Source organism: Ranitomeya imitator, chromosome 2 (assembly GCF_032444005.1).
Source record: "Ranitomeya imitator isolate aRanImi1 chromosome 2, aRanImi1.pri, whole genome shotgun sequence".
NCBI classification, from domain to species: Eukaryota; Metazoa; Chordata; class Amphibia; order Anura; family Dendrobatidae; genus Ranitomeya; species Ranitomeya imitator.
This window is the reverse complement of record NC_091283.1, coordinates 486,197,006-486,214,980: the sequence shown is the minus strand read 5'-3', so window position 1 is coordinate 486,214,980 and position 17,975 is coordinate 486,197,006. Positions and strand designations below refer to the sequence as shown.

The following is a 17,975-nucleotide window of genomic DNA, read 5'->3' as shown; positions in this document are numbered from 1 at the left end:
AACTTAGGCAAGGGTACCAGATGAACCATTTTAGAAAAGCGATCACACACAACCCAGATGACGGACATCTTTTGAGAGACAGGGAGATCCGAAATAAAGTCCATGGAAATGTGCGTCCAAGGCCTCTTCGGGATAGGCAAAGGTAACAACAATCCACTGGCCCGAGAACAGCAAGGCTTAGCCCGAGCACAAACCTCACAAGACTGCACAAAAGAACGCACATCCCTCGACAAGGAAGGCCACCAAAAAGACCTGGCCACCAAGTCTCTAGTACCAAATATTCCAGGATGACCTGCCAACGCAGAAGAATGGACCTCGGAGATGACTCTACTGGTCCAATTATCCGGAACAAACAGTCTCTCAGGCGGACAACGATCAGGTTTACCCGCCTGAAACTCCTGCAAAACACGTCGCAAGTCTGGGGAGACAGCAGACAAAATCACCCCATCCCTAAGGATACCAGAGGGCTCAGAATTTCCAAGGGAGTCAGGCACAAAACTCCTAGAAAGAGCATCCGCCTTCACATTCTTTGAACCTGGCAGGTACGAAACCACAAAATTGAAACGAGAGAAAAACAGTGACCAACGAGCCTGTCTAGGATTCAGACGCCTGGCAGACTCAAGGTAAATCAAATTTTTGTGATCAGTCAAGACCACCACACGATGTCTAGCACCCTCTAGCCAATGACGCCACTCCTCAAATGCCCACTTCATGGCCAAAAGTTCCCGATTACCAACATCATAATTCCGCTCAGCCAGCGAAAACTTTCTAGAAAAAAACGCGCATGGCTTCATCACTGAACCATCGGAGCTTCTCTGTGACAAAACCGCCCCCGCTCCAATCTCGGAAGCATCAACCTCAACCTGAAAAGGGAGCGAAACATCTGGCTGACACAACACAGGAGCAGAAGAAAACCGGCGCTTAAGTTCCTGAAAGGCCTCCACAGCCGCAGGAGACCAATTAGCAACATCAGCACCCTTCTTAGTCAAATCCGTCAAAGGCTTAACAACACTAGAAAAATTAGTTATAAAACGACGATAGAAATTAGCAAAGCCCAAGAACTTCTGTAGACTTTTAAGAGATGTAGGCTGCGTCCAGTCACAAATAGCCTGAACCTTGACGGGATCCATCTCAATAGTAGAAGGGGAAAAAATATACCCCAAGAAAGAAATCTTCTGGACTCCAAAGAGACACTTTGAGCCTTTTACAAACAAGGAATTGGCCCGCAGAACCTGAAACACCTTCCTGACCTGCTGAACATGAGACTCCCAGTCATCAGAAAAAACCAAAATATCATCCAAATACACAATCATAAATTTATCCAGATATTCACGGAAAATATCGTGCATAAAGGACTGGAAGACTGAAGGAGCATTAGAAAGTCCAAAAGGCATTACCAAATACTCAAAATGGCCCTCAGGCGTATTAAATGCGGTTTTCCACTCATCACCTTGCTTTATTCGTATAAGATTATACGCACCCCGAAGATCAATCTTAGTGAACCATTTAGCCCCCTTAATGCGAGCAAACAAATCAGTCAACAATGGCAAAGGATACTGATATTTTACGGTAATCTTATTCAAAAGACGATAATCTATACAAGGCCTCAAGGAACCATCTTTTTTGGCCACGAAAAAAAAACCTGCTCCCAAAGGGGACAAAGATGGACGGATATGTCCCTTTTCCAAGGACTCCTTAACATAATCCCGCATAGCAGTATGCTCTGGCACTGACAGATTGAACAAACGACCTTTAGGAAATTTACTGCCTGGAATTAAATTTATAGCACAATCGCAATCCCTGTGAGGAGGAAGCGAACTGAGCTTAGGCTCCTCAAAAACATCCCGATAGTCAGACAAAAACACAGGAATCTCAGAAGGAGTAGATGAAGCGATAGAAATCGGAGGTGCATCATCATGAACCCCCTGACAACCCCAGCTTAACACAGACATTGATTTCCAGTCAAGGACTGGATTATGAGTTTGTAACCATGGCAGACCAAGTACTAGAACATCATGCAAATTATACAGTACCAGGAAGCGAATCACCTCCTGATGAACGGGAGTCATACGCATGGTCACTTGTGTCCAGTACTGAGGTTTATTCATAGCCAAAGGTGTAGAGTCAATTCCCTTCAAAGGAATAGGGACTTCCAGAGGCTCCAGACTAAACCCACAGCGATTGGCAAATGACCAATCCATAAGACTCAGGGCAGCGCCTGAATCCACATAGGCATCGACGGAAATGGATGATAATGAACAAATCAGAGTCACAGACAGAATGAACTTAGACTGTAAAGTACTAATGGCAACAGACTTATCAACCTTTTTTGTGCGTTTAGAGCATGCTGATATAACATGAGCTGAATCACCACAATAAAAGCACAACCCTTTTTTCCGCCTATACTTTTGCCGTTCACTTCTGGACTGAATTCTATCACATTGCATTATCTCAGGTGACGGTTCAGACGACACCGCCAAATGATGCACAGGTTTGCGCTCCCGTAAACGCCGATCAATCTGAACAGCCATAGTCATAGACTCATTCAGACCAGCAGGCGCAGGGAACCCCACCATAACATCTTTAATGGCCTCAGAAAGGCCATCTCTGAACTTTGCAGCCAGAGCGCACTCATTCCACTGAGTAAGTACCGACCACTTTCGAAATTTTTGACAAATTTCTGCTTCATCTTGCCCCTGAGAGAGGGCCAACAAAGCTTTTTCAGCCTGAATCTCTTGGTTAGGTTCCTCATAGAGCAAACCCAATGCCAGAAAAAACGCATCCGCATTAAGCAACGCAGGGTCCCCTGGTGCCAATGCAAATGCCCAATCCTGAGGGTCACCCCGCAGGAAAGATATAATTATCTTGACTTGCTGAGCAGGGTCTCCAGAGGAGCGAGATTTCAAAGAAAGAAACAACTTGCAATTGTTCCTAAAATTCAGAAAACGAGATCTATCTCCAGAAAAAAACTCTGGGACAGGAATTCTAGGTTCAGACATAGGAGCATGTACAACAAAATCCTGTATATTTTGAACCTTAGTGGCAAGATTATTCAGGCTGGAAGCCAAACTCTGGACGCCCATGATAAACAGCTGGGATCAGAGCCATTCAAAGATTAAGAGGAGGAGGAAGTAGCCAGGCTGCAATAAGGCTAGGCAGCAAACTCTGAGGGGAAAAAAAAAAAAAAAAACTTCCTCAGACTACTTATCCTCCTACTTCAGCCAATACAATTAACACTTTGTGGGCCGGTTATACTGTCATGATCCCAATGGCAGGGGATCACTAAAGGACAAGCACAGATACAAACAAGCTCTAGGGCGATGGCACCTGAGCTGACCGCGACCCTGAACCTAACACACAAATAAAAGTAGCCGGGGAACGTGCCTACGATGATCCTAGACGTCTCGCTCCAGCCGAAGATCTAACTTCCCCTATTAGAAGAAACACAGACCTCTCTTGCCTCCAGAGAAATCCCCCACAGAAATAGCAGCCCCCCACATATAATGACGGTGAAATGAGAGGAAAGCACATACGCAGTATGAAAACAGTTTCAGCAAAATGAGGCCCGCTAAAGCTAGATAGCAGAGGATACAAAAGTGAACTGCGCGGTCAGCGAAAAACCCTTCAAAAAACCATCCTGAAATTACTTGAACTCATGTGCCAACTCATGGTACATGAGGAGCAATTTCAGCCCACTAGAGCAACCAGCAGCAAGAATCACATATCTGCAGGCTGGACTAAAAACCAAATAAAGCAAAACACCAAAACAGGAAAATCCAAACTTAGCTTGACCAGAAGGTTCTAGGAGCAGGGAGCAGAGGTAACAAGACACACTGGATACATTGATAACCGGCGAGGAACTGCCAGCAAAGCCAGGTTAAATAGGAAACTCCCATATGCTGATGGAACAGGTGGAACCCAGAAACCCAGGAAAGACAAGTCACCCAGTACCATCAGTAACCACCAGAGGGAGCCCAAAAACAGAACTCACAACACCGCTCCCCTTCCCCTACCGACCCCTGCGTATGACTCGAGTATAAGCCGAGAGGGGGACTTTCAGCCCAAAAAATGGGCTGAAAATCTTGGCTTATACTTGAGTATATACGGTAATTACTGGATGAAACACTCCTTCAAGTAGACAGCCCCACTTCTCCAAAGCCAATTTAATCGCCAACAGTTCTCAATCACCTATCGAGTAATTGCATTCTGGAGTCAAGAAGACTGTGGAAAAGAAACTGCAGGTTACCATACGAAGGACACTTCTGAATAAGAATGGCATCGGCTCCAGAGGAAGAAGCGTTCACTTCCAAGAAGAATTGCTTACTGCTGTCAGGTCTGTGCACCACTGGAGCGGAATAGAAGGCCTGTTTCAGAGAGACAAAGGCGTTTTCAGCCTCCAATGTCCATATCTCAGGGCAAAAATTGGGGTGGTCCAAGAGGAGAAATGTGGTATTAACAAATCCCAGAAACCGCTGGATTTCTTTCAGACCATCAGGATGGGGCCACTTCAGGACAGCAGACACTTTCTTGAGATCCATGTTCAGTCCAGTATCTGAGATAATGGATCCCAGGAAGGGAAGTGAGGTTTTCTCGAAGACCCATTCTGAAACTTGGCGTAGAGATGGTTCTTCCTCAACCTCTGTAGGTCTTGGTGAATGCCTCCTGTGTGTGGGCAGATGGTTCAGGTAAACCACCACACATGAGTACAGTAGATGCCAGAAGCAGTGTTCCATTTGTACCCCCCGCACATTTGAATCAGGTTATATGCCCTGCACAGAACAAGCTTAGTAAAGATTCTGGAACCTCTAAGAAAATCAAACAACTTAGAGATGAGTGGCAGAGGATACTTATTCTTGATCGTTATCTTGTTGAGATCCCTATAGTCAATACAGTGATGGAGTGAGGTATCCTTCTTAATAAAGTAGAATCCTGCTCCATCCGAGGAGGGGGGACGATTTCCAGATAAATCCTGTAACAGCTCTGCTGGCATCACCGCATGGCCTCTCATCTCTCACACTATCTTACCCACTGCTCCAGGTCATGATGTGGTTTCTGTTTCGTGCCAGCTCCATATTCTGTGCCTCTGCTCTTTGCATGCTTCCTGGCTGTGTGCATAGGGGGGCGGCGCCTGAACTCTCTGGTTCTTATAGGAATCAGGTGCACCTGTCTGGTCTGTTACTGACCAATTACCAAGAGGCCTCCAGTATTTAGTGCAGCTCCACCCAGTGGACTGGGCCTGTGCAATGTGTTAGCTCAGTTTGTGTTTAGCTTCTGAGTTTGCCAGGCTTTGCTCTGTGTTACTCCCTCTCTAGAGGCTTTTCTTAGTGTTCTTGCCTTGATCTTGTTGTCCGCCCTACAGGAGGCTGTATATCCTGGTCCCTGTCTCTTTGTTCTTGTTCCTTGTCTTGTTCCATTACCTTGTCTGAACTTAGTCCTATCTCTGTCTCCTTGTCTGTGGCTTTCTTCCCTCCTGTGTCTTTCCTTGTGTTCTCAGTCTGCTTATGCTCCCTTGTGACTTTGCCTGTGCTCCGCTCTCTTGCAGCTTTGCCTCTGCTCCACACTCCTGCGGTTCTGCTCAGTTCTACTCTGCTCTGCTCTTGCTGCTGCAGAATCTCTTGGTGCAGCTCCTCTCCGCATACCTTGCAGTTTCGCTCTGCTCTTGCTGCTGCAGAATCTCTTGCTGCAGCTCCTCTCCACATTCCTTGTGGTTCCGCTCTGCTTAGCTTCTGTTGCTGCGCTATCTCTTGCTGTTCTACTGCTCCTATCCACAGCCTTGCGGTTCTCTTCCTGTGTGAACAGGTCCCAATCTGTTCCTTCATACTTCATTCCTTCCTGCTTGTTTCCTTACCTTCACCTCCTGTATGAATACGTCCCAACCTGTTCCTTCACACTCCATTCCTTCCTGCTTGTTACCGTACCTACATCTTCTGTGTGAACAGGTCCCTACCTGTTCCTTCATACACCTCACCTTCATACACCTGCCAGCCCTGTGTTCTCTGCCGTTCCTGCCAGCCCTGTGTTCTCTGCCGTTCCTGCCAGCCCTGTGTTCTCTGCCGTTCCTGCCAGCCCTGTGTTCTCTGCCGTTCCTGCAAGCCCTATCTTTTCTGCCATTCCTGCCAGCCCTGTATTCTCTGCCGTGCGTGCCAGCCCTGTGTTCTCTGCCGTGCCTGCCAGTCCTGTGTTCTCTGCCGTGCTTGCCAGCCCTGTGTTCTTTGCCGTGCCTGCCAGCCCTGTGTTCTCAACCGTGCCAGCCTACTCATCTGAGTTTCATCCGATGCCCGCACCAATTCTGGTGTTCCTGTTTCCGAAGTGGGATCAGCAGCTACAGCCAGACACCACCCTGGAGTAGCACCTGGCAGCTGCCTGCCGCACAAGCCTGACCTCACCATCAGAGGCTCCAGTGAAGACCAAGGCAGCTGTCATAGTCAAGCCCCTTCCAGGATAGTCTGGTTCATGGGCACAGTGGGGCCACAAACCCCCCGAGGTCGAGCCCACCAGTCAGGGTGTTAGCGTGACAAATCCCTGTAGCCAGATTCTCCTTGATATATTGGACATGGCTCAGGTCTCCGCCTGGGACAGATACGGCCTCGAGGGGGTACGCGAGATAAGGTCTATAGTGCAGTCGTACGGCCTGAGTGGTGGTAACGTCTCCGCCTCCTTATCGAAGATGTCTGCATAACTCCTGTAAGTGGGAGGCAAACTAGGTAAATTTGATGGAGTGGCCAGAGGTCGAGCAAGATGGATGGGGACAAGACATTTTCATGACAGAACTTACCCCGATGGATTTCCAATCCAAGACACGCCTGTTTGCTCACAACCATGGCAGGCCCATGGATGAAACACGGGCTCGGCTCTTCAAAATCTTGCGGAAGACCACTAGGAAAGACTGGAGGTTGTAGATTAGGGGATAATTTCTCTCCCACAGGAGGTTGAGCCAAGCAAGAGCCTCACGACTAAGATTGGACATGATAAATGTCACTTTGGCCTGGTCAGATGAGAAGTGATGTGCCAATAGCTCAAAGTGCAGCGTGCAATGATTGAGCAAACCCCAGCATTGTGTAGAATCGCCTCGCCTTCAAATCGTGGTGGAGCAGACAGACCGGGTCCAGAGCCAGGAGCATAACTGGTAGACTGAGAAGTCACAGCAGAGGTTGTCACACCTTGGACAGGAGCGGATACAGCTGCTGATGTTAGCGTGTCCAAGGGGGTACTCGCTGTCCGTAGATAGGACATGATTTTTTCCTGCTGATCTTTTTGGAAAGAGATCTCCTGGTACAGCTCAGAGAGTGGAGGCGATTGAGAGCCAGTGGGTTCCATGGCTTGAGCAATCTGTATCTCACGTGGTAGTGGAACCACTGTGCCATGGACCAAGGAAAACATGGAGTGGCGTGACTAGGCGAACATCTGACTCTTCACTTGATCCCTTATGGTTTGTTTAGGCTTTACTCCAGATGGACGCCAGGTGCTACTGCAGAACAGAACTCTGACACAGAGCAGCTGACCTCCAAAGGGGTAGGAAGCTGGAACAGCAAAGGAATGAATGGCACATATGCGCCGGACAGGTACTTGCAGACTCGGCTGGTATATAGGTGGGCACGGCAGGTATTGGCAGGTATGCCTGGTATATAAATGGACAAGGAAGTAGGCACGGCTGGTAAACCGGAAGGTACGACAGGTGCTGGCGGAGATGGCGGGTACACAGGCTGTTTCTGGTGGATACAGCTGGTATGCAGACAGGCATGGCAAGTGCTGGCGGACACAGCTGGTATACAGGGATACAAACCCAGGGGACCTGTCAACTAACAAGCGTGCAGACAAACTAACAGAACACGTTGCTCAGGCACCTCCCAACAGGTGGAGGTGCCTTATATAAGTGTCTCTCAGCTATTGGTTGGGGACACTTTAGGGCAATGCTTCCTGTCTCTTTAAGAGATCGGGAGTGGTGCGCCCTAAGAACACTGCCCGGGGATCTTCCAGACATGCGCAGACACAGGGACACCACAGCAGCAGGAGAAACCGAAGGCTGGGGCGTTGAGATAGTAGTCATCCCTTCCGGTGGAGAGGAGAATGAGAATCATGCAAAGACTCCAGCGCCACAAGGATCAACCCCCCTAAGCCGTCTACATAAGGAAGCTAAATAAAATGATACCTTGATATCTGCGATCTAATGTTTTAATCTAGAGACCGATCAGGGCTATGTGCCAGACACTGATCTGCATGAGAGTCTGCCCAAGAGATTATTGTAAATAAAAGAGGAGTTACCAGTGTGAGTAAAGTAACGTAACTAACACAGGGCATTAAAGCTGAACTTTTGGTATTGGTAAAAAGCACCTAATAGGGCATCACCAAAGAAATACATGTTGTAGATACTATGGTATTGCTCACCTGGCTGGGTTTTTTCAGGCACGACTCCTGTGCAGGTATAGATACCACCTGCTGCTGCTGCGCATGCTGGATTAAAACCAGCACTAAATGCAATAGTAGAATGGGATGTACAGATAATTCTGCTGTTCAAGAAGATATCCATTGAAGATGGTGGTGTTGAACAAAGAGCAGTTTATTGATCTATGAGTTAATTAGAACTTTTAAAATGTCCATTTTTCATGTACGTGTTCTATCAATGTTTTTCACAGACATAACACCTTACCCTCTATGGTGCTATTCACTTGTCAGTGATATTTGGGAATCGTGTATACACAAAAAATTACGGAGACATGTCCGTTTTTGATTCAAGTCACTGATCAAAATCCCCTATTCAGTGCTGTAGGTCCATTAAAATCTTGGGCACTGCCGGGGTGCGATCTGTGTGCTGTTTGTAATATTGTAATAGATAAAAGAAGCTTTGCTATTTTTATTTCATATGAGAAAATGACTAATGGCAAAAACAGTCACACTTACCAAACACTGATGAAAATCTGATCCAGCACACTGGAGGGAAATCAGTCTGTTATTTTCACGTACAAGAGAGAAAAAGGATGTGTGAATGAGGCCTTATTTTCCCCCAAACCTACATATCAGTTTGATCAGCTCCTCCTGCCCTAAAACATTCTGCTGGTACATCTAACTGCAAGGTAAGTGTGACCAGCTCCATTTATTGCTCAGTGTGTAGGAATGACTGCAGGGGCTGCCTAATTCCTGATTTGTATTTTCCTCATTATAAACAAATGCTAAGAGAGAGCTAATACTGTATGCTTTATTTGTACCATACCTGCATCTAGTATTTTGGATGTCCATAGTAATCTTTTGATTGTGGATTATATCTTTTACTCAGGTCTGGGAAGTCGTAGTCTTGGAGTCACAGTAAGGCTAAATCCGCAAAGAGTGCTCAGGCAATGCTAATCAATGGGAATCCAGAATTGGTGTGCACATGCTGCGGAAAATTCTGCACTGGTTCTCAGCATTTTATTTTGCACAGCATGTCAATTCTTTTTGCGGATCTGCGGCGTTTCTGCAACTGCAGGTGTAAAAAGGTCTGCAGATTAGCTGTGGATTTGTGTGCCAAAAATGCTGCAGAAAGGAAAGAGGAAGAGTGTGTGGGTGGAGAATGTGTGTGCGGGTGTCTGTGTGTATGCGGCTGTGTGGGTGTCTGCGGGTGTCCCTGTGTGTGTGCCGGTCTGTGTGTCTGTCTGCAAGTGTGTGTGTGTGTGTAGCCAGGCATCGTCTTATGGGACTACTACTCCCATCTGGCTATGCCTGCTGTCACATATAATAATGACCGCATGAGCCGATAATGGGTCAGTAATCCCGTCATCCTGCAACTGTGTTCAAGTGTAAAAAAAAAAAAAACACATTTACATAATCACATGAAACATTCATACTCACCAAGCACGTAACTCCCCGACACCCTCGATCTCCTGCAACTAAAATAATAAACCACCATATATTTACCTATCCGCTGTAGTCCATTTAATATAGAATGTCCCACGGCAATTTCATATGTAGAACAGTCACATCGGGAGTGTATCACAGTGCCGCTGTGAGAGAGTTCACCGGAGTTCGTGCTGTCACTTGCGGCACCGCTGCTTGAGAAAATTCTCACAGCGGTGCCATAAGTGAGAGCACAAACTCCGGTCAACTCTCAGTGTATAACAGGAGGCCGTGTAGAGCAGTCACATCTCCCGATGTGACTGTTTTACACAGGAGATCATCGTGGGACACTCATTATTAAATGGACTACAGCGGACAGGGAGTATTTATGTTGGTTTATTTTTGATGCAGGAGATCAAGGGATTCAGGGATTAGGCAATGCAGTAAGTATGGTTAATTAAGATTAATAAAGGACTTTATTGTTGCTGTGTGTTTATTGACCATATAACTATAGGTTTCGTAGTGGGTAGGTGTCTAATAGACGCTTCTCCATTACTAATCCATGGGCTTGATGCCACCTGACAATACAAAGGTGACATCAACCCCACAAATATTACACCCACCGCTACAGGGCAAGTGGGAAGAGTGAGGCTAAGTGCAAGAAATGTCGCATCTATAAGATGCGCCATTTCTGGGGCAGCTGAGAGCTGATTTTATCCTAGGTGGGTGTCAATATCCATGGCCCCTTCCCAAGCTATTAATATCAGCCCGCAGCTGTCTGCCTAGTCTTTGCTGGTTCGATTTTATAGGGGAACCCCATGTTAAAAAATTTCTTGGGTTCCCCTGTAAACTAGCCAGTAAAGGCTAAGCAAACATCTGTGAGCTGATATTAATAGCCTGGGGACCTTTTTCACTATTGGCTCCTTCCCAGAATATTAACCTCAGCCGTCGGCTTTCCCTTTGCTGGTTAAGAAAATTCCGCAGAAGCCCAAGCAATTTTTTTTTTAGGGTATGTTCCCACGGTCAGGAACCGGCAGCGCTTCGGACGCAGCCCATGTCCGCTCCGTCCAAAGCGCTGCCGGCTTTTGAACGCATGTGATTCTGCATGTCCTCATTGAACCGTGCGGAATCACCGCCCAATACATTGTATGGGGACGTTTATCTTGCGGAGACTAAAGGTACCGTCACACATAACTATATCGTTAACGATATCGTTGCTTGTTGTGACATAGCAACGATATCGTTAAGGAAATCGTTATGTGTGACAGCGACCAACGATTAGGCCCCTGCTGGGAGATCATTGGTCGCTGAGGAAAGTCCAGAACTTTATTTCGTCGCTGGATCTCCCGCTGACATCGCTGGATCGTCGTGTGTGACGCCGATCCAGCGATGTCTTCACTGGTAACCAGGGTAAACATCGGGTTACTAAGCGCAGGGCCGCGCTTAGTAACCCGATGTTTACCCTGGTTACCAGCCTAAACGTTAAAAAAACAAACACTACATACTTACCTTCAGCTGTCTGTCCCCAGCGCTCTGCTTCTCTGCACTCCTCCTGCATCCTGTGTCAGCGCCGGCCAGCCGGAAAGCACAGCGGTGACGTCACCGCTCTGCTTTCCGGCTGACCGGCGCTGACAGTGCAGAGGAAAGCAGAGCGCCGGAGGACAGACAGCTGAAGGTAGGTATGTAGTGTTTGTTTTTTTAACGTTTACGCTGGTAACCAGGGTAAACATCGGGTTACTAAGCGCGACCCTGCGCTTAGTAACCCGATGTTTACCCTGGTTACCGGGGACCTCGGGATCGTTGGTCGCTGGAGAGCTGTCTGTGTGACAGTTCTCCAGCGACCAAACAGCGACACTGCAGCGATCGACATCGCTGTCGGTATCGCTGCAGCGTCGCTGAGTGTGAAGGTACCTTTAGCATCTCCGCAATATAAATTGACATACTGCAGTCTGGAAAGACGCGCCAAATGTCCGTCTCCGCAGGAAAGCCGCGGGTGCCGTTGCACGCGTAGTGGAGATGGGATTTCTTCAAATCCCATCCACTATGATGTAACATCTGGCCACTGCGGGTTGGACGCTGCGTATGTACGCAGCATCCAACCCGCAGTGTTTACTGACCGTGGGAACATACCCTTTTATAAAGTTTTTGAAAATTAAACAAATATTGCATTTGTGTGTGTGTCTTTATTTAACTCTTCATGTACCGTTTTATTAATGATGGTATCTAGCTGACATGTAATACTATTATGGTCTTCAATGGAGAATGTAAAAGAAGAGGTTGGACTAGGAAATGATTCTTTTTTTTGGGGGAAATAATATATCTTTATTTAGCTTACAAAATTGCATACAAATTCCGCATGAACAATTCGCCTAAAAAACGCATCAAATCTGCTTGGATTTTCAACTGCGTTTTGTGCCAAGAGAGGAAGAATCCGCGCAGATTTTTACAACAGCAAATCTGCAACGCGCGCACATACCCTTAGTTTCAAGTGAAGTCGGTAAATGTGTGTCAAGTCTAACTCCTGTTTTAAAAAATATATATTATCTGTTATTAATATTGCATAATTAAAGGGAACCTGTCACATGAAAAAAACGCTATTAATTTGCAGATGTGGGGTTAATCTGCAGGTTAAATAGCATCCTGAACCCGCCCGGCACTTCAATCTCTGCTGCTTGGAGGAAATTAACTTTCTTTTCCCTGGTAGCGTTTGGAAATTAGTCACCACTCTGTGAATAGTGGTGACAGCGGCACATCACTAGTCGGCTGTCAGTTAGTGCCGGGGGCGTGTTTACAGCTGCTGCGCCCTATATACAGAGCGGCAATTGAACCAGTTCTTCCGCCACCCCCGTGACTCAAACCCTAAGGCTATATTCACACTTTGCGGATTTTGCTGCGGATCCGCAGCGGATTTGACCGAAGCGGATCCGCAGCAGTTTCCCATGAGTTTACATTTCAATGTAAACCTATGGGAAACAAAAAACGCTGTGCACATGCTGCAGAAAAATCCGCGCGGAAACGCTGCGGATTGCATTCCGCAGCATGTCACTTCTTTTCTGCGGATTTTCAGCTGCTCCAATAGAAAACTGCAGTTGAAAATCCGCAGAAGAAAACGCAGTAAAAACCGCGATAAATCCGCAGTAAAAACCGCGATGGGTTTTCACTGCGGATTTTGCAATTCCGCTGCGGAAAAATCCGCAGTGGAATCTGCAAAGTGTGCACATAGCCTAACACTACCTGGAGGGGAATAAATTTAATTTCCTCCCGGCAGCATGTGTCTAACTGCTGGTGTCAGGCAGGTTCAGAACGCTGTTAACCTGCAGATTCTCTTTAATTTATTATTTTCATAGGAATTTTGAACAGGTTAAAAAGTTTCATAATAAAAATATATTTCAGGCTCTGCAATCTGATGTACTCATTAAAAAAACACCTCAGTGAGGTGCTCTAGTGATAGAAAATAATTCAGCAACTCTCCTTTGTTTTATGTTGAATCTAAGAAACCTCATTATATACATGATGATGAGAAAAAGCCATGTGTCACAATTTTATTACATTACATTTGTTGATACTATTGGCCATCTGTAGCGGAGTCAAAGTCAGAACTTTGGCTTACCAACTCCACAGCTCTGTTTTATTTTTATTTGCGTTGTATTATTGTAATGTCTATGGTTATAAAATAGTTCATATATCGCCTTCTAGTGTAAATTAGTTTTTGCAGCCTACAGTAGTTTTATTTCCTTGTAGAAAAATAATGTGCTATTATAATGCAATTGAATTGATTTATTTGTCTGATTCAGACAGAATCTCTTCTTATGAATCATTATCCTGGAAAAAAGGTTTCCAGTACAAACAATGCTTCAGTCCCAAGGTTGAGTTCTAAGCCCTCAAGAGTTGATCGTTTGATTGTGGATCAGTTACGCGAACAAGCCAGAGTAAGTCCTGTACTGCCTCCCTGTTGCTAGATGGTCTGTGATGTATATTGCTTGATTATAAATGATCACAGTTAATTTTCACGTGTATGTGAAGAAACCCTCTCTGAACCTGTTCTCCCTCCACACATTTAAGAAGCTGATACTGTAGCCAATGTCAGCGTAGTCCTCACATTCTGGTGAAATAAATGGCTCTCTCTGGTTCCAGGTGTTTTAGCCCATGGCACTCCTGTAGTGCATTTTGGGAGATGCCAATATATGTTCATGGCAACAAAGGGCCAACAAAGGCCCACTTGTCTGCCATAGACATTAGCCATTAGGAGCCTAATAGGCTGCTCATCAGTCATTACTAACAGGCATAATACATTGTTATACTTAAATTTTAATTAAATGTGAGTATATATTCATGTAGTGTGAGTGTGGTAATATACTCACCTACCGCTGCTATCTTTGGGATCCAATGCATGCTGCTCTACTTCTGAGAGACATTAACCCTCTGCAGACTCTGGGTCAGACTGCTCTCTGCGTGACCTGGAAGTGGTATTTACATTGTAAGATGTGGAGCATCAGAACCAAGCTCTATAGACTTACTTAAAGGGACTCTGTCACCTGAATTTGGCGGGACTGGTTTTGGGTCATATGGGCGGAGTTTTCAGGTGTTTGATTCACCCTTTCCTTACCCGCTGGCTGCATGCTGGCTGCAATATTGGATTGAAGTTCATTCTCTGTCCTCCATAGTACACGCCTGCGCAAAGCAATCTTGCCTTGTGCAGGCATGTACTATGGAGGACGGAGAATGAACTTCAATCCAATATTGCAGCCAGCATGCAGCCAGCGGGTAAGGAAAGGGTGAATCAAACACCCGAAAACTCCGCCCATATGACCCAAAACCAGTCCCGCCAAATTCAGGTGACAGGTTCCCTTTAAACATAAGGCCAGTGTCACACAGTCATCGTTTCTCTCATGCGAGAGGATTGCAGCATAGGTTCGGAGAACTTAATTTCCCCATTTTCTCTATTCGTTCTCATACATCGGACGTACCATAAACTTGTATAGGTGCGTTTGGTCCAATCATCAGATGCACTTGCAGCATGCAAATCGGCATGTGAAAAAAATTGCAGCTCTGCACTGCCGCTCTAGTATAACATTGGACCAAGTGCTATCTGATAAAGCATTGCTCTGGGCCATGTTATACACTCATGTGAGCTAGCCTTTAACCCCTTCACGACCTATATATACGTCATTGGTCATGTCCATGCAGGTTCCGGCTCTGAGCATGCATGTTTTCCGATATGTATCAGCTGTTTCATCAGTTGGAATGTGCCGCTAATAGCCACTGGTGCAATTGCAGGCCACCCGCAGTTGTTAACATGTGAAATACCGCTGTCAATCTCTCAACAGCAGCAGTTATCATGGCCGCGCAGGAAGTGCGTCACTAATCCCGCCCAGTGGTGCCCATGGGTTGGCATGACATTTCAGGGTCTGCAGGAGACCCCTGTGGTTGTCATTGCCGATCTGCTCTGAGCACCGCTCTGTGGCCGGCCCTCATTGCAGATGATCATTTTAGCTACACAAAACAGGGCTGCCACCCCATTCAAAATAAAACAATAAAAAATGCAAATATTTGGTATCTCCGCATTCAGAAATGCCCGATCTATCAAAATATTAAAAATCTTAATCCGATCAGTAAACAGCGTAACAAGAAAAAAAAATTGCTTTTTTTGATTGCCGCGACATTGCAATAACAGGCGATCAAACCATACTACCCTGAAGTAGTATCAATAAAAACGTCGGGGGACACTCAAAAATTAAGCCCTCACTTAGCCCCAGATCCGAAAATAATGGAGACGCCACGGGTTTACACCACTTAAGGCCAGTCTCACACGTCCAGATAATTCCGGTACCGGAGTTATCCGTGTATGTGTGCTCACGTAGGCCATCCGTGTGGGATCTGTGTGAGTACGTTTTTAGGGTCCGTGTGCTGTACATGTGCTGTCCGTTTGCTGTACGTGTGTCCGTGTCCATGTATTGCAACAATTTTTACAATTTTAACCCTATGACAGGAAAAACGCACAAGGATAGCACACGGACAGCATCCGTGTGCGGTACGTGTTTACACGGACCCATTGACTTTAATGGGTCCGTGTGATCCGTGCGCTCCCACGGACATGTCTCTGTGTTTTGCAAACGAACACACACGGTCCGTGAAAACACGCTGACATGTGCAGAGACACATTTATTTTAATGTGTCTACGTGAGTCAGTGTCTCCGGTACGTGAGGAAACTGTCACCACACGTACCGGAGCTACTGACGTGTGAAACCGGCCTAAAGGGAAACTGTCAGCAGGATTGTGCACAGTAACCTATAGACAGTGTCAGGTCAGCGACGTTATACTGATTAAAATGATACCTTGGTTGATGAAATCTGTCTTGTGGTTGTTGTTTAAGCTTTATTTTCAGTTTTAGTGAGGGCCAGTGGGGGGGGGCTTCATGTATATAGAGGTGATCCGATAGCTGCTACTGCGCAGGCTCAGCCGCGCCATCTTGGAAGAAGAAATTGTTTTTTCTTCTCTAGAAAGATGGTGCTGCCGGCGCGTGGGTAGTAGCAGCTATCGGATCACCTCTATATTCAGCGATAGCTGCTACTGCGCAGGCGCAGCGGGTGCCATTTTCAAATGGATTTTTTTTATATTAGGATAACCTTAACCATAACAGTTATATACACAGTACATATTCGATTATGCTGCAGTGCAGGTGCCACGGCTGGTGCCTGCCTGCAGAATGTTTTTTTTTTTTTTATCAGCATGTAAAATTGCTGATACCCCTCGTTTAATGACAGAAAAACCCACAATGGTCACAGAAATAACTTGATTCTGACGAAAGTAATGATAAATTAACAATATATAAGAAAATGAACAAATGAAAGTCAGACATTGCTTTTGAACCATGCTTCCACAAAATTTAAAAAAAAATAAAACTCATGAAATAGGCCTGGACAGAAATGATGGTACCCTTACCTTACCGTATTTTTCGGATTATAAGATGTACTTTTTCCCAAAAAATTTTGGGAGAAAATGAAGGTGCGTCTTATAATGCGGATATACCTTATCGGAGTGCTGCTGTGGGTGTCCCGGTGCTGCGCTGTGTCCCTGTGGCGATGCTGCTCTGTTTCCACGGTGGCGGTGCTGTGCTGTGTCCCGTTCCTGCGGGGGCTCTGCCGACCTTTTTGTGAAAGGCCAGAGCCCCCCGCAAGTTCCTCCATGGTTCTCATCTGCCGAGATCTCGATCAGCGCATGAGCCGCCTCCCGGCAGCCATTTTCCCAGAGTCCGCCGCCGCACAGGAGTCAGGAAACCTTGGAAGAACTTGCGGGGGGCTCTGGCCTTTCACAAAATGTCAGCAGAGCCCCCGCAGCAGCGGGTACACAGCGCAGCATCGGGGACGCAGCACCGCCACCGTGGACACAGAGCAGCACCGCCACTGGGGACACAGCAGCACCGTCACCGGGACACAGCACCACCACTGGGACACCCGCAGCGGCGTGCTGCACTTTGGAACACCCACTCATCCCAGTCTGCGGCAATGCTCCACTTTTGCCTCCTCCACCAGCAACCCTGGGACCCTGCTTGACGGCAGCCACCACCCCTGGTAAGAAATACGACACATGGATTATAAAAAGCACCACCATTTTATTTTAAAAAAATGTTTTTCCTCTTTTTCTCTTCAAAATTTGGGGTGCGTCTTATAATCCGGAGCGTCTTATAAAGTCAAAAATACGGTAATATTGCACAACCTTTTGAGGCAATCACTGCAATCACAACGATTCCTGTAACTGTCAATGAGACTTCTGCACCTCTCGACAGGTATTTTGTCTCTCTCCTCAAGAGCAAACTGCTCCAGTTGTCTCACGTTTGAAGGTTGCCTTTTCCAGACGGCATGATTCAGCTCTTTCCAAAGATGCTCAATAGAATCTGTGCCAGATGCAGAAAAGCAGCCCCAGAACATAACAGAGCCTCCACTATGTTTCACAGTAGGGACCGTGTTCTTTTCGTGATATGTTTCATTTTTCCGTCTGTGAACATAGAGCTGATGTGTCTTGCCAAAAAGTTCAATTTTTGTCTCACCTGTCCATAGGACATTCTCCCAGAAGCTTTGTGGCTTGTTAACATGTAGTTTGGCAAATTCCAGTCTGGCTTTTTTATGATTTTTTTTCAACAATGGTATCCTCCTTAGTCGTCTCCCAT

At 46.3% G+C, this 17,975-nt stretch overlaps 1 protein-coding gene across 1 annotated transcript in view; it reads left to right on the top strand.

Annotated features, from left to right (window-relative positions):
- The window catches only part of MEIOC (meiosis specific with coiled-coil domain), a 195,194-nt gene that overhangs the window by 154,955 nt on the left and 22,264 nt on the right, over nt 1-17,975 (top strand). Inside the window, exon 4 of the mRNA XM_069754881.1 lies at nt 13,602-13,736. Within this exon, the coding sequence (XP_069610982.1) occupies nt 13,602-13,736 (135 nt within the window). The remainder of the gene's footprint in view (nt 1-13,601; nt 13,737-17,975) is intronic.